The sequence below is a fragment of the Melitaea cinxia genome, chromosome 30 (genome assembly GCF_905220565.1).
Source record: "Melitaea cinxia chromosome 30, ilMelCinx1.1, whole genome shotgun sequence".
NCBI lineage: Eukaryota > Metazoa > Arthropoda > Insecta > Lepidoptera > Nymphalidae > Melitaea > Melitaea cinxia.
The window spans coordinates 2,542,499-2,567,148 of record NC_059423.1 but is presented as its reverse complement, the minus strand read 5'-3'; the positions used below and the strand labels follow the sequence as shown (position 1 = coordinate 2,567,148).

General features: G+C 34.5%; 1 protein-coding gene across 1 annotated transcript in view; it reads left to right on the top strand.

The window, feature by feature from the left end:
* Positions 1-1,174: 1,174 nt before the first annotated feature.
* The window catches only part of LOC123668318 (scavenger receptor class B member 1), a 92,451-nt gene continuing 68,975 nt past the window's right edge, over positions 1,175-24,650 (top strand). The window contains exon 1 of the mRNA XM_045602076.1: positions 1,175-1,295. Coding sequence (XP_045458032.1) covers positions 1,175-1,295 — 121 coding nt within the window. The remainder of the gene's footprint in view (positions 1,296-24,650) is intronic.

Here is a 24,650-nt window from a genome sequence, read left to right as displayed (position 1 = left end):
ACACACACTACCATGTATTTGATACAAACATGCATAAATACTCTTTTGTTTATTTTTATAGAAGTCTTTGACAACAGAACCTTGATAATGTTGAAACTTATAATTTAAATTAATTATGGACGAATTTCGATCATTGGGCAACCATCGGTCTATACAAATGAAAATGAATCGCTAAACATTCAAAACGGCTAAACAAATTCGGTTTTAATTTTTTTAAAGTTATCTAATACAAAGAAGAAGGTTTTAACGAAAAGAAATATTGTTTTATTTATTTTATATTATACAGTCGTGTGACTGATATTACGTCACTTCCGTTATATATTTTTCTTACGGTTTTAGTATCAAATTTTTTCAGTTCGGTCGCCCAGCCAAATGTCAAGCATGCCGTAAGAAACTTCGTTCCAAAAAAGAAAAAAAATATTTCAAAAATTTAATAAATCAACGTTCAATTAAATTTCACATGTTTGACATTTCGCAAGATAGGACAATGTTCAAGTTCCTGAAGTTCCTTTCGCTTTTTGGTAGGCGCACCATCGTTTGCTGTACAGCCATAATATATATTGTAAAATATCAAGTCAACAGATTTAAATTGAAAAATTTCCAATTAAATGTATTTATTTCTATATAATGATTTAATGTTAGGAATAAAAGGTATATATAAAAACCATAAAGCATAGAAAACATGGAATAAAAAAAATTAAGCACTGAATGATGAAAGATAATTAAGTTAATAACAAATAAAAATTTTGGAACTGTATAAATTTTATTTTATTATTATTATTTAATTTTAGAAATAAATATTATTATTATTATTCATTATATTACTATTTTCAATCATAGTAATAACTGATTTTCTACAAGGCTGTAACGTACTATAGCAAGAAGGGTCGAGAAAAAGTCTTGTTACGCTTTTTTCGATCTTTCTACCATCCCGCTCAGTTCGTGTACCGCACGATAAGGAACTTCGTTCCAAAAATACAGTTGGTTTGATAACCTCCTCCTTTTTTGAAGTCGGTTAAATATGTAATCAATCGATTCAGTCTGTAATATCCCACTGCGTGTAAACAAAAAAAAAAAAAAAATAATAATAATAATAATAAAAATAAAAAAAAATAACGCCAAATTTCTTATTTTTTATTTTATTTTGTTGACAGTTTCACCGAATGTGTTGAGAATGGGCCACAAGCAATACTTGGCCGTGAGCCAGTCGGCCCGGAACCGGCTCTTCGGGATACCCAACAAGAAGCCAGTGCCACTGAACATGCTGATATCGCAGCAGGGCAAATTAAACCATGGTAAGTAAACTAGTAGATTATGTTTAAGCTCTCACGATCACTGTTCAAATTTGATCGAGAGTTAATTTAAGTTGGTTATTTTTCGTTTGCGAGCAAACACAATTATTTTCTAATTAGAATAGAATTGAAGAATTTAAGTTTTAATTTACGATATCGATTTTTAGAGTTTTTTTTTTAATTAAAATTCGGCTTTTAGTACTAAAGTTTTACAGACGAAGTCGGGTCGGTGATCTAGTGAGTAAATAGAATAATGTAGAAAGCATAAACACTCGACCTACTAACACCGCATGAAATATTAACGGTCGAGCATGCAATTTTTGTGCATTGCTTCATAATAATGCGTATTTGTAATTTATCATTATACGTACTAAGTTAAAAGATAAAGCGTTTTAAAGGTATTATTTTTGTTTAACATTTTTAAATAATTTCAAAAAAGGAAGAGGTTCTCAATTCAACTGTTTTATGTGTGTGTGTGTGTGTGTGTGTGTGTTTGTTTTTTTGTATATAACTAAGTTGGCAAACAAGCGTACGGCTCACCTGATGGTAAGCGATTACCGTAGCTTATAGACGTCTGCAACACTAGAAGCATCGCAAGCGTGTTGCCGACCCTATTCCCTATTTCCCCCAAGAGCTCTGGTCGCTTTACTTACCAGTAGGAACACAACACTATTTGAAAGCAGTATTATTTAGCTGTGATCTTCTATAAGGTTGATGTACTACCCCAGTCGCTCCATTTTTAAGCAGGAAATTTCCTGGTGTGATCTACCCCAGTTAAATGTGTTACCTCATTACTATTTACTGGGTATACCGATTTTGATGATTCATTTTTAAATCGAAAGTCGGTGCTTGTCATGTAGTCACATTAAAATTTGATTTAGATCTGACGAGTTATTTTTTAGTTATCTCTAATAATGCGTTATTAACTGAATATTTGTTCGACTACCCACGTTAACACTTGTCGATGTAAATAAAAGTTAGTTTTTCTTTGTTTACGAACAAACACAATTATATATATTGTCGTTGTCTGGGTGTTTGTGCTTGTGTATTGTGTATGGTTCCGGACCCCCAACACAGGAGAAAATCTAACTGGGGACCGTTGAATGTGAAGCATTTATTATTTATTATTATTAATGACACCTCTTATTGCATCCATTGGCGACAGAAAGGCTTGTGTATTTACCCAGAGAATTAGAATTGCGATTCAACTGGCAAATGTTGCCAGCGTTCTTGACACCGTTTTTCGCGTACAATATTTATACCGGAATTTTCTATAAATATTTAGTTGTTAAGTTGTGAATTGTAAGTATGTATGATATTGTATACTTTCGAAATATAGTTACTGAATAAAATATAAAAAAAGCTTCATTGTACACTACAAAAAAAATTATAAATAATAATAAATCGTAATTAAAATTTAATTTAATATAATGATCACTTTTTTCAGTGGTGTCTTATATATTCTTTTTGTAATATTTTTAAATATTAGATTTTTTTATTATTGTAAACTGTAATTGATATATGTGTAGGGAATTAAATACAGTTTTATTTTTATTATATTCTTGGTGACATACATAGCTATTTTGACTACATTACTCTCTTTAGCCGATGATGCTTTCGTGCAGTGGTTATAACCACTGGCTGATGCAGTAGTGATCGCAGGTTTGAAAACACCTAATATATTTTTCTACACCACTACACCAGGTATTGTAACATAAGCGTTAGCGTGTTATAAACTACCCGCTACCGCTTATAAAATAAACCAAGCTATGAAAACACGCGATTGTTTAAAATATTCAAACCCGTTGTACGAAGAATCATATTACGTTGACAGGGTTTTTTAAAAACTAATATTTCGTAACTATTTACATTGACTAATTAAGCCAGTTTATTACAAAAAATTACAGTGTATACATTTTGTTGAAATAACTGATTTGACAATTTTTTTTTACGTTTAAACATTTTGCACGCTAAACGTGTAGAAATAAAACTAATATTGCACAACTAGTATAGTTACGTTTGTTCATAAACAAGAAAACCTACTTCGAACTAAATGTTATTAGAAATAATTCAAAAACTATTCATTAGATGTCGTCTCAAATTTAAATAATACATCGGTGTGGTGTGTTATTGTTTGAGCACTTACCCCAGCAGCAAAGTTTTTAGGCCGCCTGTTTCAATGAAATGAATTCAATGAAAATTATAATTGTCATGTAATACTCAATGAACCTAACAAAGCCAAATTATTATAGTAAATAAATAATGAGTCTTATACTGAAATATCGATTATTTTTTCATATCCCTAGAACGTTTGCTACACTTGGGCCGCCTCTCGCAGGCTGCCGCCTCTAGCTATGGCCTTTTTGGCCCTAGGGTAAATACGGCTATGATAAGACCACATCACAACAACCAGCTTCCGAATAAAAAGGATCATAATAATCGGTATACTCTTACTGAGATTTTCATGATGTTACATCGACAAGTAATACAACGTAAGTAAGTAGTCCACAAAGTAATGAATTAAATACACATTATTTATACCAATATTATTAAGAGGTAATAAAGTTTCTAAGTTTGTTTGTATGTAGGGGGTAATCTTCACAAATACTGATCCGAACATGAAAATTCTTTCACTAACGAAAAATTACACTATTCAGGAGTGATATAGGCTATATTTTATTATTATTAAACAAAAAAATTCTGTGAAAACTAATCATATATGGAAATAATGTCGAAGAATTTGCGAGCGAGATAAAAACTTTACTATATATTTGCATTATAAAAATAATTAACGGCCAATAAAGTGGGCACGGGTCGGCTAGTTTATTATATAGCTACACTGCCTACCCAATTTCGATAATAAGTCTCCTTTTCATGTCTGCGTTGTGCGAAGTGGGCACGGATCGGCTAGTTAGGAATAAATCAAGAAGTACTCGACGGATCTCGAACAAATAATTTAATTTATGACGAGAGATTTTATTATTTTAACTGAGGTAGGGCACAACAGGAATTTCCCGCTCAAAGTATGGAGCAGCCCGACTGGGGTAGTACCGCGACCTTACAGAAGATCACAGCTAAATAATACCTACTATCTTCAAGGTGGTTTGTGTTCCTGTAAGTGACTAAGGTGACCGAAGCTCCTGGGAATCAGGGGTAAGATTCGGCAATACGCTTGGAATGCTTCTGGTGTTTTAGACGTCTATAAGCTACGGCTATCGCTTACTATCGTACCTAGTTGTATTAAGAAAACAATAAGCTTTGTGTGTTTTTGTACATATAGTATTATATAGAAGATCACAGTTAATAATACTGTTTTCAAGCAGTGTTGTGTTCCTGTTGGTGAGTAAGGTGACCAGAGCTCCCGGGGGAATCGAGGATAGGGTCGGCAACGCGCTTGCGATGCTTCTGGTGTTGCAGGCGTCTATAAGCTACGGTAATCTCTTACCATCAGGAGAGCCGTACGCTTGTTTGCCGACCTAGTGATATTAAAAAAAATATTTATTTATTGTTTTAAGTAATTTTTTATTATTGACAATAGTTTTACTCACAATTTTGTACCAAAATGTCTGTAATCAAAATATAATAATATTTTCTTCTTTAGAATTTACCCCTTAAGAATTAATTTTCAAATAAAGCAGGTAATGTTCTCTTCACGTTTCTCGTGAAACCATCTGAAACATATTGAGTTCCGATAGATGGCGTTATTTACTAATCTTTTTCTTAGTAGTAAGCCTTTTTGTGCCTATTTAGACAGTCGACCCGAAGAAGTAAACTCCACCCGTGCGTCGGAGCTGATACATACACTTTTTAAAAAAGTTACTATAACACATAGACTAGTTTGTGTTGGACTAATATTTGAACACGATGATGTAACACACACGTACAGCCGAATTAAGAACCTCCTCCTTTTTGGTATGGTTTTAGAAATATCACTTTTTATTTCTCTTCACGTCTTTTACGGACAAAGTCGGAAAGCTATATTAGTCAAACACGTGTTTATTATACTTGAGAGTAATTGTAAACATTGTAAATATCATAGGAAAAATCTTATAAAGCTATTTTTCATAAGAAACGGAATTAATTGCTTGCGGTCTACGTGATCGTAATACACGATTAATTATGTACTTTATTATATTATGTGTTTTATATAATTACTAGATGACCCGTCAAACGTTAATCTGCTATCTCTATAAGGAGACGATTATCACCTAGGGATAGAAAAAATAGCCTACGAATTTTTTTATACGACTAGGTAGCATACGGCCCACATAATAGTAAGCGGTTACCGTAACCTATAGATGCTTACCGACCCTAACTGTTGTTAATAAGCGCCAAACTCGAGAACGGCTAATATCTTTTTGAGGTTTCTAGTTATAGAAGTATATATAGAATTATTTTAATATCTGTAGCGCTTACAATATTATCTTGTGTAATCAGCAAATAAATAAATTTCTGATTCGAAACTGTAAATATAACTCTGTCAGTTTTGAAATAATCATAAAATACTGATATCTCAATAGTTTTCCAAATTCTATTAAGGTGTTGACCTCAACCGCACCTGTCGTATCTTTCGTGTCTTCTCTACTTGACATTGGCGGAAGCAAGAGATTAAATGAACACTTAAACTGTCAAAAAATGTTTATTAATAAAACTATATTATACGGTCCCCAAAATTATATCGAGATTGCAATCTCGATCACACCGATCAGTCTCCTTCGTGACTTCTTTGTTCTACGTGACATTCGCGAAATAATCCGTGCTGTATTGGTATTATTGGAAGCCATTAATAATGGTAAGCGGTTAATGCAGCCTTTCGACGCATGTAACAGCAGAGGTATCGCAGGCGCCTTGCCGACGCTACCCTTGACTCTCCCTAGGAGTTCTGTACCTTACTTACCACAGGAAGACACCACTGCTTGAGAGTATTATTTGGCTGTGATCTTCTGTAAGTTCGAGGTACTTCTTCAGTCGGGCTGCTCCAGATTTTGAGTAGGATATATCCTGCAGTGTGCTACTAACGCTGAATACCAAAAACACGCACATGCTACTTTCTAACGCCATATTCACACAGAATTAGAAATTGCGCGGGCAAAAACTTGAGGCAGAGCTGGTCTAGTATAAAAATAACAAGCGTTCAACAACAATTTTTAAAATATAATAAAATTTTCCATGGCATAATTTAATACACATGGATGTATTAATTATATTACCCGCAAATAAAAATTAAAATAATTTACATAAATATAATGTTTCGATATAAACATCTTAGTAAATGATCTAATATAAACATGACATTGTAACCTGTTTACTGTTGATTGATTCAGCCTACAACATACCACTTCTGGGCAGAGCCTCTTTGTCCGTGTGCAATAAGGCTTAATCCACTACGCTGCTCCTCTGATTGCGGATATATTCCCTACTCAGAATAACATTCCCTATCAGGGGTCTATGATATCAAACGGGTTCGATAGTGTAACGTGCTCTCTAAGGTACGGTGGGGAGACCCACAAGGCCAGACACCTTGACGAAAATAAATATATCACTTCAGCCAAACGCAAACCACTGCTGGACATAGGCCTCCACAAGTTCGCGCCAAAAATGGCGCAAACTCATATGTTATATCCATAGTCACCACGATGGGCAGGCGGGTTGGTAACCGCAGTGCTGGCTTTGTCGCACCGAAGACGCAGCTACCCGTCTTCAGCCTGTGTATTTCAAAGCCAGCACTTGGATGGTTATCCCGCTATCGGTCGGCTTTTTTAAATTTCATCGTGGTAGTGGAACTGTGTTATCATTTAGACGCCTTTTACGACACCCACGAAAAGAGAGGGGGTGGCTAGATTCTTTTATACCGTAACCACACAGCAGGAATATGTAAAAATGTGGGAAATGTTTAGGCGTGTACATGTTTCACCTACCTGGTAGCGATCGTACATAAATTTTACTTCTGTGTTCTTGTATTCGTGTGGTCTAAAGAACACTCGTTTTATACCCTATATTATTAATACTTATTCAGTTACTATATGAAATTTTTCTACTCTTACTTTGGTTGTCTAAAAGGAAAAGCTAAATAGCCATAAATCCGCCAATTGTACTACGCAATCAGTAACTATCTTAGAACTAAGTTTGATAATCTATTTGGCGCTTAGAATGAAGAAAAGTAAATAAATATGTCTCACCAGGTCTTAGTTCTATTATATAATGTAAACATTGCCAGAATCTAGGTATCTAGGTTATTAACTGGCCCTGACTCGGAGATGAAATTATTTTGCATCTAGGTCAGACTAGGTCATGAATTATCTCTATAAGGGTACATTATAATTATAATACGTATTAACTTTTTGGACAATGTCGACATTTAACATAAAGATGAGTGTAGTGATGTGACGCAATCGACGTCAATTAAAAAAAATACAGAAAAAATACTGAATAAAAAATAAATAACAAAATTTAATAAAATCCTTTTTAATAATAATTTAATTAATCAAATTCACACGAATCAGCGTCAGAGGTTTTATTATTTTGAAAAATAATTTTTCACTTTAAAACCCAATTGAATTTAATTGCGCAATTATCGCGCTATTATTTGCTAAGACATTGTATTACTCATTAATACTATCTTGTAGGTCTACATTGGAAATATTAAGAAATTATTTACTTCCTTTTAATTTTGAACTATAAATGAGCTCTGGTGTGAAGTCTCTCCTTTTCTGGTTAAAAAAAATAAAACAATAACAATAACACAATTGATTTTCACACAGTCTATACTGACACTTCTCGTTAAGCGATTATTATTATACAAATATTTAGGTCTTAACTATTCAATCTCGAGAATTTAACAGATTACAAATATGTTGGACCTGCTGCGCCCCTCGGTTTTACCCGCGTAACTGTAGATCTCATGTGAACATCAGGATAATATATAGCCTATGTGTTATTCAGATCTTCAACTATGTACATGTTTGTAGTATTTGCGTGAAAGAGTTACAAACATCCGTTCTCGCAAACTTTCGCGTTTATAATATTACTAGGATTTGAAACGAAAGCCAAAATGAAAACAAAGTCTAAACGCTAACTGAGGTATGCGGGGCAGGAAATTACCTGTTCAGAATATGGAGCATCCCGACTGGGGTAGTACCTCGACCTTACAGAAGATCACAGCTAAATAATACCTACTATCTTCAAGCTGGTTTGTGTTCCTGTAAGTGACTAAGGTGACCGAAGCTCCTGGGAATCAGGGGCAAGATTCGGCAATACGCTTGGTATGCTTCTGGTGTTTTAGACGTCTTATAAGCTACGGCTATCGCTTACGTATTTTTTTATTTATTTATCGTATCTAGTTGTATTAAGAAAACAATGAGCTTTGTGTTTTTTTTTGTGCATATAGTATTGAAGTAGGGTAAAGTAAAATATATCTTGTTTGAAATTTAGAGCATACCTACTTGGGAAGTTTTTCAAGTAGTGTTGTGTTAAAGTGACCAGAGCTCCCGGGCAGTTTCGGCGATAAAGTAACTTGTTTGCAATACTGCAGGCGTCAAATATAGAAATAACGGTATTAGTATAGCAATAAAGTCGATAAGAAAAAAAATATATATATATATATCGATATTATACATCACTAGCGGCGCATCCAGTAAGAATGCTACTCCGCCACTTTCGAGCCACGAAAGGCGTTCCAGGGTCTTACACTTGACACAGATGCGACCGGAAGTTACGTGACAAAATGACAGCTTTACGTGGTTCCTTTCTTGAAGTAATCATTAAAATGACATCATGTAATTTTTGACAAACGTGTCCGTTTAATTTTCTGACAGCGATACATGTTTTTTTTTAATCTGTGTAAACTAGACTTCAAAAAGGAGGTTCTAAATTCGACTGTATTTTTTGTGTGTTACTTCATTACTTTTTATCGCGTGTATCGATTTTGATAATTCTTTTTTATTCGAAAGCTGAGCGAGATCTGACGAGTAGTCTTGAGTGATCTCTAATGATGCGTATTAAATTGACTTCGACTATGTTAATGATTATCTTATTTTATTTCTTGTCGATGGAAATTGAAGCCAGTTTTTGATTAATTTTTTTTTTTGGTTTGTTAATAAAGACAATTATAATTCTTCATTTTTAAATATTAATCTCTGTTTATATTTTTAAATCTTTGTTATTGAGGTTTGTTTTTAGATTTTTTGGTGTATTTTTTTTAGAAAATTTCTGTAGCATTCTGTAGCACCTACATAGAATACAAAATAATATTTGTGATTCCTGGCAAATGAAAAAAACCCGACTTCAATTACATCTACAAGTATCACAACGTAGGTAGACGAAAAAATAGTCAAGTAAATACGCATTATCAAAGATTACTCCAAAAGTTGTAATCAGATCTCGATAAATGTTAAATGTGACCACAAGATAAACATCGGCTTTCGATTAAATTAAAAATTATCACAATCGGTACACCCAGTAAAAAGTTATGCGGATTTTCGAGGGTTTCCCTCGACTTCTCTGGGATCCTATCATCAAATCCTGGTTTCCTTATCATGGTACCACACTTAAGATATCTCTTTTCCAACAAAAAAAGAATTATCAAAATTGGTTCATAAACGACGAACATACACAATATATATATATATATATATATATATATACGGTCAAATTGAATAACCTCCTCCTTTTTTGAAGTCGGTTAAAAAAAGGATTGTGCTTTAGACTACACAACTGAAGTAAAACTTCTGCACCCGGCTATGAGAGAAGGAATATGTCTGCTCGCACCTCCCTCTCTTGCTTCGTTCGCCTCGCTCGATCACACTTTTCGTAACGTTCTTGTCACACGTTCACCAGCTTAATCCCCTGTCAAGCGTGCGTAAAGAAGTTTTATTTCCAAAATATTACTAAATTCCCACAAATATTACGCTAACAATAACATTAAACACAAGGTCTGTGATTTAAAAAAATGTAATAATAATTTAAAAAAAAAATCATATAATAAGACAATAAACGTATTTTAGTACATTTCCGAAATCCGATCTCTGTGCATTTTTGTAGTGATTAGCAAATTGTTTGAAAGTCCGTCTGTCCGAAAAAAAAACCGTCGATGAAAAAATAATAAAGAAATTGTCATCTTGGTATTTACTAGCATTTATGTAATACTAGCGACCCACCCCGGCTTCGCACGTTTGCATAAACTATTATTGTTCCTCTACTATTAATATAGTAGAGAAACGTTGTACATATAAACCTTCCTCTTGAATCACTTTATTTACTAAAGAAAACCGCATCAAAATCCGTAGATCTAACCATACAGACAGCGGGAAGTGACTTTGTTTTATACTATGTAATGATGATATGAGTGTGTGTAGTGTTTTTTTATTGATTTAATATATTTGTATGCCTAATTTAAAAATATATTAGTATTCTGTACTCCTTCTCTATATAAACTATAAGTATAAAAAATATATATATATATTATATTATTATATTATAATTATATTATAAGAATAAATAAATAAATAAATATTATAAATTTCATACTTGTCCATCCGCGCAATTTTCGTAAAAAGGGGTACAAAGTTTTTGCTTCACGTATTAAAATTAATTACAATAATAATAATACCCTTTATTGTACACCATTAAAAAAGAAACATAATAATAACATTAGATGAAAGATGTACAAAGGCGGTCTTATCGCTGAAAGAGCGATCTCTTCCAGTCAACCTTTAGTAGTAGTTTTATAGGTTAATTTTAAACGAATTAAACCCCCCCCCCCCAGGCGGACGACTGCTCACATGCGATGGTTTTGTAGTCAGTAGGAGCCTGACTATGATGGATTTTTCCCGCGTAAAAAAATGTCCTGTGTTTCCATTTAAATTTAATCAAAAGCTAGTAAAAGCACACTTTTTCCTCCTTAAACTATCCTTGATCAACGTAATCCTAGATGATTTAATCATTAATTTAACAACCTATCCATTTGTCTCACTTATTAAGGCATATTATATTACCTTTAGTTAAGTGTACGTAAGGTCTATTTTCTTATTATTATTTATTTATATTTTATATATAAATATACAATAACATTATTCTATATGTTATAAGAAGCTAAGACTATGTTGTGAATCTGAATATATTGTATGTCTTTGATGTACAATAAAGAATATTTATCATTATTATTATTATTATTTAATTGACTATTTTTTCGACTACATACGTTGTATAGTTTGTCCGTGTAGATTTTATTCGGTTTTTTTTTCGTTTTCGAACAAAAACAATTATATATTTTACTAGCATCTGCTCGCGGCTTCGTTTGCGTGGAATAGTTACTTTGGGCTAACTGGGCAAGCTCTCAAAAGGAAATAAAACCCGATTTTGAAATATTCTTCATTGGTCTTAGCGTGATGATATAGGCTATAGCCTTCCTCAATAAATGGGATAACTAACACTGAAAGAACTTTTCCAATCGGGCCAGTAGTTCCTAAGATAAGCGCGTTCAAGCAAACAAACAAGCTCTTCAGCTTTATAATATTAGTATAGATTGTCGTCAAGATCAGATTGGTGATCGCCACCAGCTAACCTGACTACTCGTTGGCAAATTAACAAATGCATAGAAATCTTACAAAATGTTCACGCACTACTTCCACAGAACGCTTGTAACTGCATCTTGGCTTATGTAACCAGTTAGAGATATATGTCTTAACGATCCTTACTAAATCTACAATTTAAAATATTTCTATTAGTCACTTAAACTATAATTAGAATTCATAATCTTAATTTTGAAAAATAATCGCATATATTTAAATATTAATATTCTTTAGGTAACAAGTATCACTGAGAATTATTTGGCTAGCTAACTTCACGTTGCTAACTTCTTCTTCGTTGACTAGCTAACTTCAGGGTGATGGTTTCGTGTGACGGCGTGCGCGCTAATCGTAAAATTATACTCTTATCATTTTTCCCTAAGGCACCAAGAGTAGTATAACTTCAAAAACTTTTGAATAGTAAATTGAATTAAAAAATTTTTTTAATTTTTTAACCGGTTTAAATTGCTCGCCTTTACCTACACGCGATTTCATCTGCATTATTATGTGTACAAAACTTACGATGTCACTACAATTATGTGTGTGTAAAACATACCGCTTTCATTAGTATTCCTATATTTCGATTTTGCTGATTAATCTCTCATGGACAAACATCGGCCGGTTAATATTTTATTATATGATATAATATACATATAAATCACTTAATTATTAGTAATAAAATTCGCTAGTAATTCATCAATTTAAATCGATGGGATTTTTTAACGAAGTTGTTAACTTGTAGCTCGTACGGAACTGGTAAAATAACTAATTGCTGATTTATTCACATTATTATTAAACGCAAAAAAAAAAACTGTTTTAATTTATAGTTATATTATATTACTAGCTGTTTTTCGCGGTTTTAACCACATTTATTTGAGGGAACACGTACTAAAATATTTTTAAGCCTCCTGTGCAACTCGGGCGTCTTACATCGGCGCACGGTGCAATGTGGCGTCGCGTCGTTTCATTACTGGACGTTGTTTCACCGACTGGGATAGTACCTCGACCTTCCAGAAGATCACAGCTAAATACTGCTGCTTTCAAGCTGTGTTGTGTTCCTGTTGGTTAGTAACATGATCAGAGCTCCTGGCGGGAATTCAGGATAAGGTCGCAACGCGCTTGCGATGCTTCTGGTGTTGCAGGCGTCTATAAGCTACGGTAATCGCTTACCATCAGGTGAGCCGTACGCTTGTTTGCCGACTTAGTTCTATAAAAATAAAAATAAAATGCTACCAAATTGGATTGTATAAAAGATATTAAGATTTATTTTCATAAAATTTCCTTGATCATGAATTTTTCATGGGTAAGGATTCGTATGCCTGGCTTATAAGTTTAATAACTATATATAAATTACGCGTCACGTTGTCTGTCCAGAATGGACTCCTAAATTACTTAACCGATTTTAATGAAATTTGCAAACTGTCTGCAGTTTGATTCAACTTGAAAGATAGGCTATATTTTATTTCGATATATATAATTATTATAATTAAGACAAAAATAAAGCGGTACTATCCCACTGCTGGCCGTAGGCCTCTTTCCCCATGTAGGAGAAGGATCAGAGCTTAATCCAACACCCTGTTCCAATGCGGATTGGCGGATATTAGGATAAGGATTTATATTATGTCTGTTGAACCATCTTCGCATATAATACATTATTTTGGAACAAACTTATTACCATGAAAAAACTTAGAAGATAGATATATGCTGTCGCGGACGTTTTTTAGTAGAACTTTTAATGCCAATCAATTTTGTCATACATAACTTTGACCGTTTATGCAGCGAAAGCTTTCAATAAAAAATTTTTTTCTCGTTTTCGTAACATTTCTTATTTAACCCCACTGTTACTAATAATCTCCCTTTACTTGGGGTTGTCTGGTAGAGATTGCTTAAAGCAATAAGACCGCCTTTGCTTGCTGTCATTGTAACTACTTTTAATTTTTATTTCTGTAATGCTGTTTTTTTTACTACGTAAAAGTGTTTGATTATATTTATACAAGAAGTAATAAAAAAATAATAAACCTCAGCTCCTCTTAGTCAAAGTGTGAATTTGTATAGCCTTATAGCCTTCTTCGATAAATGGACTATCCAATACAAAAATAATGCAATTCTAACTAGTTGTTCCTGAGATTAGCGCGTTTAAACAAACAAACAAACTTTTCAGCTTTATAATATTGTTATAGATTGTAGTGGATGAACGGGATTACATCTATGTCATTAATTAATTTAGTATTTTTAACTTTATTTGGAACAAAAAACAGTCTTATAATATATTTTAATTTACAAATTACTTGTCATATTTCTTGTGAGATCAACATCGATGTCCACGTAATTATCGAAAGCAAACGATAAAAAATACTATATATACTAGCTGTGCACGCGACTTCGTACGCGTGGAATTTAACAAAAAGTTATTGTTCAGATTGCGAGTTATAAAATACATAAACTTAAGGGGGGAGTAGAGTATTAAGGGGGTTAATAGCATATATAACAAAACAACGTTTGCGGGGTCAGCTAGTACTAATATAAAATCTTTGCAAAAATCTTTACAGTTGAGTTTCTTGCCGGGTTTTTTGAGAAGATTTGATATTGTGAGCTTGGAACTTTTGAATTGACACGACTAACTTTAAAACCTTATATATATATATACATGTGTGTGTCTGTAAATACATATTATATTCAGACTTTATTTACTTTTTTTAACTATAGTGATTACTTGTAACAAAAAAAATCGCTTTTTTATTTTTCAATATTCTCAATAATTCGTATTTAATTGTTTATTTTTTCGACCACCAGTTGTATTACTTGTCAATGTGAATTGGTATCGTCTTCTTTTTCTTTTGCGAGCAAACACGATTGTGTACATTTGTATGTAAAATAGCCTTGGTATAAAATTATAAAGGGTTAATGACAACATATCTCTCAAGTTCAATATGCCTAAGATATCCCTTTCCGCCAGTAATGATAACATGGGGGAAGTTACGTTGATATATTTTTTCATTTTAGTTTTATCACACATCAGGAGCGTATTCCGGATATCGAGTTTATTTCAAAACTCAAAAGGGAATTTAAAAATAATGGGTTGTTTCGATGAAATGCCTGACCAAAATTAAAATTTACTTTATATATTACTTTAAAACTAAGTCGGCAAACAAGCGTACGGCTCACCTGATGGTAAGCGATTACCGTAGCTTATAGACGTCTGCAACACCAGATTCATCGCAAGCACATTGCGGACCTTACCCTCAATTCCCCCCAGGAGCTCTGGTCACCTTATTCACCAACAGGAACACAACACTGCTTGAAAACAATTTTATTTAGCTGTGATCTTCTGTAAGACCGAGGTACTACCCCAGTCGGGCTGCTCCATATTTTGAGCAGGAAATTTCCCGCTGTGCCCTACCTAACCATTGCCCCTCCATAAGCACCTGCGGGGTTATCCATTAATTACCGGACACCATGTATAAATAAAAATGTTTTATTTCATAAATAGTCAACACATTAAAACAATTTTATAATTTTGACTTCTTCTTTTGAGTGCAATAAGCTCCCGTGCCATCGGTTACTGTTCCTTAACGCGCTCATAATTTAATGCAGAGTTTTAAGACGAAATAGGCTGTCAGTTTAACGCGTATCCTGTAGCTGTGGTGTACATTAAAGTATAAATAATTGTGTTTGCTCGCAAACGAAAACTGACTTCAATTACATATACAACTAATACAACGTAAGTAGACGAAAAAAATTAACAAACGCACTAGTTGTCACTACGATTTTCCAGGGTTTCCCTCGATTTCTCTGGGATCCCGTCATTATATCCTAGTTTCCTTATCATGGTACCACACTTGGGATATCTCCTTTCCAATAAAAAATAATTATCAGGCTTCTGCCGTCCCTCGCTGCCTCCTCTGCTTAAACCAGATGGATCGCTGGCCTTTACTGCGACAGACAAGGCTAACCTTTCAGCGAATCTGTTTGCAGAAAATTCGCTCCTTGATGTGGGGAGTGCCTCACCGCCCAGACATCCACCTTGCGACTCTGTTATGTCAAAACTGCGCATTCGCCAAACTGAGGTTTTGAGAGTACTCCGTAACTTGGATGTGAATAAGGCTAGTGGCCCTGACGGGATACCAGCAAGAGTACTTAAGCACTGTGCTCCTGAGTTGTCTCCTATTCTCACGCGCTTGTACCGCCTCTCTCTAAAATCCGCTCAAGTTCTTAAAGCATGGAAGATTGCCAACGTACAACCTGTACCTAAAAAAGGTAGTCGTGCCGACCCGGCTAACTATAGACCTATCGCGATCACCTCCATACTGTGTAAAAGTTTGGAGCGTATACTGAATGATAAGCTCCTAGCATACCTCGAGTTGAATGACCTCCTGTCGGACTAGCAATACGGTTTCCGCCGTAACAGGTCCACGGGGGATCTTTTAGTGTACGCCTCGCACATCTGGGGCGAAGCCTTGGAAAAGCACGGAGAGGCGCTAGCTGTCTCACTTGATGTATCAAAGGCATTTGACCGGGTCTGGCATGAGAGCCTATTAAACAAGCTTTCAGCTTACGGAATACCCCCGAGCTTGTGTGACTGGATATCAGATTTCCTGAGTGGGCGATCATTTCGGGTGGTCTTAGATGGCTCCTCGTCTGACTTGATGGCGGTTAATGCCGGTGTCCCTCAGGGATCAGTTCTCTCTGTAACCCTCTTCTTGATTCACATTAATGACCTCCTCAGCCCCGGTATCTTTGGATACGCGGAGGACAGCACTGTTACGGAGAGATACGTGTCCGGTCCCCGAGCTGGTGGGGCTGAAACTCCTGAGCATAGAGAGACTCTGGTTGAACGCATGAATTTGGCTTTGAAAGAGGTATCCGATTGGGGTGACGCCAACCTAGTCAAATTTAATGCTTCCAAAACGCAAGCGTGTCTTTCCACTGCTAAACGGAGTCCATTCCCATTAGCTCCGACTTTCCGGGGTGTATCTGTACCGATCACCGACAGTATTGATCTTCTAGGCATAAATATTTCGTCTAATATGAACTTTGGACAATGCATAGAATCCAAGGCAAAGATTGCTGGTAAGAAACTTGGTATCCTCAATAAAGTCAGGCAGTACTTCACACCGGAACAGCTTCTTACTCTCTACCAAGCACAAGTTCGATCGTGTATGGAGTACTGCAGCCACTTATGGGATGGCTCTGCCAAGTACCAGCTCGCTGCTTTGGATTCTGTGGATCGACGCGCCAGAACACTCATCGGTGACAAATCGCTGGTTCGCTTTAGACTTCAAAGTCTCGAACATCGGCGCAAGGTTGCCTGTTTGTCGGTATTTTACAGGTTATATTTCGGAGAGTGTGCTCTAGAACTATACAATTTGGTTCCACCATCACCTTTCTACCACCGAACCGCAAGGCATCGCATGAATCTGCACCGCTATGTGGTTGAAATCCCACGATCTCGCACTAAACGATTTGCTTCCTCGTTCCTAATACGCACCGCAAAAATTTGGAATGCCGTTCCGGCTTCCGTTTGTCCAACGAACTATAACTTAGGTATCTTTAAATCAAGAGTAAATAGGCATCTTCTAGGCAAGCGCGCACAACCTTAGGCTGCATCTTCACTTGCCATCAGGTGAGATCGCAGTCAAGCGCTAGTCTATATATTTAAAAAAAAATATCAAAATCCGTTCATAAACGACGAAGTTATCACCGAACATACATAAAAAAATATACGGTCGAATTAAGTAACCTCCTCCTGTCGGTTTACAAATAAATACCATCAATTCAGCCCATCGCAGTCCACTGCTAGACATAGGCCACCTCAAGCTCGCTCCAAAAATGGCGTGAACTCGTGTGTTTTGCCCATAGTCACCACGCCGTACGCGGGTTGGTGACCGCAAGGCTGGCTTTGTCGCACCGAAGACGCTGCTGCCCATCTTCGGCCTGTGTATTTCAAAGCCAGCAGTTGGATGGTTATCCCGCCATCGGTCGACTTTTTAAGTTCCAAGGTGGTAGTGGAGCTGTGCTATCCCTCAGTCGCCGCTTACGACACCCACGGGAAGAGAGGGCGCGGCTTTATTCTTTATTGCCGTAACCACACAGCCTTATACATAAATAATAATATGAAAAGAATCGAAAAATAACTCGAATGGATCCGCGCGCGGTCTCTAGTATATTATAAATGTCCGTGATTAATAAACAAGTCTAATTAATTCATATTTAAATCCTTGATATACGCTTGGAGGGTTTAACGAATTCGAAACATTTAATTTATTGCGCAGGAAATTTCGAGCCTGACACATTATGATTTTAATGTTGTTGTTCCTTAGAAACTACGACCTGCGTCATCGGACCAGCTTCTTGTCAGACACATCTATATTTTTTTTATTGATTTATAGCTCCACGTCATCGTACAAGGTTTTATAACGTATTAACATTTTTTAAATTGCGATATATATATACTTAAAATTTTTGTATAGTTATTTATATACAAATTTAGTTAGCAACGGTGGACTTATCTCTAGAAGAGACCTCTTCCAGCCAACCTGTGATAGTAAGAACTAATGTTACATAGCAGGCTAAGAAAGTGCGGTAATGTAGATAATATACAGATTCTTGAAAATAAAAAGCTAATTAAATAATATTCATAAAATTATACAATATTCATATATAAGATTATACAGATAAGAATTACATATATATCTATATAAAATACACATATAATTGTTACATTATATGTAAAACGGAGAATTATTATATACTACATTTCAATGGTGAACACGAATACGTTCCGCCTGATAATAAACGGTTATCGTAGATTGTGGACATCTTCAATATTAGGAGCATCATCTTTCACTGACACCGACCTTCCATAGGACCTCTGGTCACCTTACTCACCACAGGTACATAACGCTATTTAAAAGCAGTAGTATTTAGTTTTGATCTTCTGTAAGGTGGAATTTCCCGGTCGGACTGTCCCGAATTTTTGCAACACATCCTGCTGTGACATACCGCAATAGTAACTAAGAATTTAGATTTTTTTGTTGATGCTTATACAGGGTTCCCAATATTCTCAAGACTAAGTAAATATGTCTTAGCAAACGCAGTTTGGGACGTCCTCCGGCCCGTTGGACCGACGATCTACGTAAGATTGCCGGTGTAGGCTGGATGAGGATTGCGGAAAACCGGGATGTCTGGCGCGAACTTGGGGAGGGCTATGTCCAGCAGTGGACTGCAATAGGCTGAACTGACTGACTGAAGTAAATATATAAAGAATGTAAACAAGCGAGGGACGTGTAATTAATCACATATGTTACAAGAAATTGTTCAAATAGAAGCATTTGTTAACCGACTTCCAAAAAAGGAGGAGGTTCTCAATTCGACTATATTTTTTTTATGTATGTTACTTCAGAACTTTTGACTAGGTGGAGCGATTTCGACAAATTTTCTTTTGATCGAAAGGTGGTGTGTGTCATTTGGTCCCATTTAAATTTATTTGAGATTTAACCATAACTTTTCGAGTTATATCTAATAATGCGTTTTTACTTGACGCTTTTTTCGTCGACCTACGTTGTATTATACCGCATAACTTTCTACTAGATGTACCGATTTTTATAATTCTTTTTTGTTGGAAAGGTGATATCCCTAATTTAATAACCATGATAAGAAAACCAGGATCTGATGATGGGATCCTAGAGAAATCGGAGGAAACTCTCGAAAATTTACAATAACTTTTTACTGGGTTTACCGATTTTGATGATTTTTAATTTAATCGAAAGCTGATGTTTATCATGTGGTCACATATAAATTTTATCGAGATCTGATAACTACTTTTTGAGTAATCTTTGATAATACGTAGTTACTTGACTATTTTTTCGTCGATCTATGTTGTATTACTCGTCGATGTAATTGAAGTCGGTTTTTTTTTTCGTTTGCTGCAAACACAATTATTTGAGCATAACATAGGTTTCAGAATGATAAAACATTGGATAAAAGTCTAAAAGCACATTTCATATAACATACAATACGAAAAGGTTCTACTAAATATAAAAGAAAAAAGTGTGTGTGTACTTATGTCCGCTCGTAAGAAGTTATACTTCATTGGCTAGCTAACTTCACGTTGCTAACTTCTTCGTTGACTAGCTAACTTAGGGTGTCGGTTTTTTTATGACGGTGTGCGCGCAAATCGTAAAAATTTACTTTCACTATTTTTCCTTAACGTGCAAAACAAAGAATAATTAAAAAATATATAAAAACTATAAAAAAATTGAAAAATATATTAACACTATTTTTCCGTATTTTTTTTGAATTTGGCACTTTTTTACACACACCGACTGCTCTTAAGATAAGCAACTTAATGCTTGTGTTATAGGTAACAGCCGAGTAGTACAAGAGTCATGTACTCACATTTAAATTTGTTAGAGATCCGATCATTAGTTTTTGAGTAATCTTTGATAAAGCTTTTTTACTTCACTGTATTTTTATCTACCTACGTTTTTTACTTATCGATGTAATTGAAGTCTGTTTTTTTCCTTTGTGATCAAACACAATTATTTTAAGTCGGTTAATAGTCGGATCGCGTTTTGAGCAGTAATGTATTACATCTTATTCACTCCTATACACTTATTTGTTTGTCTTTTTATCGTGACGCATTTTCGTTTCATCGAGTTTCAAATCACAACGATTCTTTCGAAATTTCACTTTAATAATTTTAAGGAAGTTACATAATATTGTACTCGGTTTGAGACAAATAAAATGAGTTCCAATCCTCTGTAGAAACAACTTCTATATTTGGTCCAGAGTCCAATGACTTTAAATTTGGACTCACTTGAAATTATTTTAAAAGTTTTTAGAATTTGATTACCTTAAAACTCCACTAAAACCTGTTTATAAAAAACGTAAAAAAAATTTAAACAAATAAACCGTAAACAATATCTACGTTCGTTAAATTAATTATAGTAATTAAATAATAATAACCTTATTCATATCTTTATTTATTTTACCAAAAACATAAAAATAAATATGCATAGTTAACACATATCATTTTTATATTAAACTGTAGTACATAGCAGCTATAATACATGACTACAGTATATATAGTATATATATATATATATATATAGTTTCTGCTCGCGGCTTCGCCTGCCCGGATTAAAAGATTATGACTGTTTTGATTTCTCCTGTTAAAATAAAGCCTTATATAACCTAGTGATAATGTACTATTTTCCTGCATCATTTTTATATTTATCCAATAGAAAAATTTAAAATACAAATCGTTCTTCGTCATAATTTTAAGTACAACAAGCTTGGCGTGACTTCCTTTGAGTGGAATAGTTATTTCGGTTGTAATTTTAATTTCTCTTTTATACTTTGTGAGCTGTAATACAATCCGAGTGCCTAAATACAAAATAAGTCGAATACGACGAATTTTAATACAAACTTTCATCCCTTATCTTAACCCCTTAAAGTTTTGTTTTTTTCGCAATGAAAGGTCTTCTTGAACTGTTCTTTCCCAAAATCACTCTTCGGTATAAAAAAGATTATTTTTTTTATTCCATATATACACATTTGTTCAACCGGTGTGTTCACTGAGCATAACACACTGACACACATATCAAGAGATGGTCTAAATGTAACTATTATACAACGATATACGTAACTTTATTTAATTAATGTAATAGAAAGATACTAATTACGTGGATGTAAAAGTCTGAAATTTTATTATTTTTTATTCGACTTTAAAAGGAGGAGGTACTCAATTTCGACTGTATTTTTTTATGTGTGTGATACCTCATATATTTTTATTATTATATTTAGTTTTTAATCAATAGCTTGTGCTTGTTATATGCTCCCATTTTCATTTGACCACGATCTAACGAGTACTTTTTAGGCTATTCCTTGATAATACGTATTTAACCTTCCTTTACCCGCGTTGGTCTGTCACACCGACGATATACTTGCTTTCTTTTTTAAACGAAAAGCGTTAGCGCTATGGACTTATTGGTAGCTGGTGGCTTCATCATTCGTGACTAACTTCAAATTAGGGAAAAGCAATCGCTCGGAATGCAACACATGTCTGTATTCACAACAAATATCGTATGTCAAATAAAAAAATATAAATTTTTTCATTGAAGCACAATATATAATTATTAATTATATCTTGCGTTTCATTTTTAACGGACTTCAAAAAAGGAGGAGGTTTATTAATTCGATCGTGAATATATATTTTTTTTATATATGTTCGCGGATAACTATGTCGTTTATGAACCGATTTTGTCAACTATTTTTTTTATAAAGGAGATATCCCAAGAGTGGTACCATGATAAGGAAACCAGGATCTGATGATGGAATCCCAGAGAAATCGATGGAAACCCTCGAAAATTGTAGTGACGACTAGTGCGTTTGTTAATTTTCTTCGTTTCCTTACGTTGTATTGTTTTATAGTCTAAATATGGATGAAAAACGAATTGAAAGAGAACTTTTAGATTTATATTTGCGAAGAAATAAATGATGAAATTTGCAAATTTAATGGCCATGAGACAATACTGACAGCAAATAACAACAACATAGTTTAAGTCGTGATAAATTTATTAATTATAATCGCATCCATTTAAAAATATACATATTTGTATGGATCACGCTATTATGACATGTTCTGATTGCCCTGTTAAGTGATTTAAGTCGGTATTAATTATTTTTATCTTACTTCTGTAAATTACATTTTAAATATATTTTCATTGAGTTTTCGTAGACTCTGAAATTGCTGTAATTTTTTCTAAGGTTGTAATAAAATACTGTTTTTTAGTAATAAAAGAAAATATTTTTATGTCTATGTCTAAACATAATTTCATGATAATATTTTACTAAATAAACTATTAAAACGACTTTAATACTTTCGGTCCCATAGACCGTACTCGGGTATACTTGTTACACTTTTTCACGCGGGTATAGGCGGGTTAATAAACTATTTTTCAAGCACCTATGTTGTTATACTTACTGTAACTTGTAGTCGGTTTTTTTTTTCATTATCATCACCATCATATCACTTCAGCCTAATAAATTCCACTGCTGAAAAATGGCGTGAACTCATGGGTTTTGCCCAAAGTCACCATGCTGGGCAGGCGGGTTGGTGATCACAGGCTTTGTCACACCGAAGACGCTGCTGCTTGTCTTCGGCCTGTGTTTTCAAAGCCAGCAGTTGGATGGTTATGCCGCCATCGGTCGGCTTTTTAAGTTACAAGATGGTAGTGGAACTGAGTTATCCCTTAGTCGCCTTATACGACAACCTCTGGAAGAGAGGGGGTGGCTATATTCTTACTGCCGTAACCAAACAGCATTATTATCAGCAGTTTTTTTTTCATTTATGAGCCAACACAATTATCAATTATCCGTTCATTGCGATGGCTTTCACAATTGTCAATTGCGCGGATGATGTCGCCAATGAGACGATAGTGATGACACGAAGACAATTGATTAGTCGTTCAATATTACAGTCTTGATAGAATTTTAAAGATTAATTAAATCTCTTTTACGATGGACGACGTGTTGACGCAATTGTCACAGCACTCGGTTGTGGCTGTTGTTCTGGCGGTTGCAGGTTCAATCCCCGCAAATGGAAACATTCATATTAGCCATACAGATGTTTGCCGTGGTCTGGGTGTTTGTGTCATCCTTGTGGGTCTCCCCACCGTGTCTCGGAGAGCACGTTAAACTGTCGGTTCTGGTTGTTATCGTGTACACCTGATAGCGATCGATACTCATAATAGGGAATATATCCGCCAAAACGCATTGGATTAGCGTAGTGGATAAAGCTCTGATGCTTTTCTTACATGGGGAAACATGCCTATGCCCAGCAGTGGGATGTTACAGGCTGAAGCGAGATTACCGGTTTAAACAATTGTTGTCTTGACTTAATGGACTTGTATAAATTAATTCGAAGTTTAGTCAATGCTATTTATAAAAATATGTTTACGGCAAAGTATCAAACTCCAACGCGAACATTATAATGTGGTCGAATCTCCATAAGTCGTATTTTAGTGTCGTCGTCTTAATTTTTCAAATCGTGATCATAATAACGAACAGGTATTAAACTTCTTGTAGAATCACATTCAAGAATCACAAAATAGTTTTGGATGTGTGTCGATGGATGAGTTGATACTTGATACAAGACTGTTACTAGCTTCTACATTTTTGTCTACTTCCTTAATTTTTTCAGCTATTTGTTTCTTTTCTTTAAGCATATGTGATCTATCTCTGTTATGATCCGCGATGTTATTCAAATTATTTGTAACTTTAACTTGACATACATTACACAAATATGGGTCGAGTTTTACTGTTTTGACATTATTTTCAGCCGTTTCATCTGTGGCGACGATGGAGCTGGTACTCGGCACAGAACTGTTTCTAGTTTCTTTATTTACTGGAGCTGTGTTCTCATTTGTGTCTTTTGAACTTTTATTTTCAGCACTCTTTAAAACATCACTGTATTCTTTACAAGTATCAGATTGCTTATCTTTATCAATACCTTGAGCTGTTTTCTTGCATTTATATATTAACTGGTTTCGTAAGTTAGTTAAATGCTTCATACTATTTACATGTATGTTATATTCAGTAAAATAGTCATTACATAGTATGCAGTGGTGATGGGAGCTGTTTATCTGAAACCAAAATCAGAATAGCCTATGAGTATATCTAAACTAATATTATTACAATGAAAATGTAGTCTATGTAAAAGGTTCTTATAGTAATTAGTAGTATTTTTTTTTAAATTAACAATTATTTAAACTTCTTGCGTTTGGCAGTC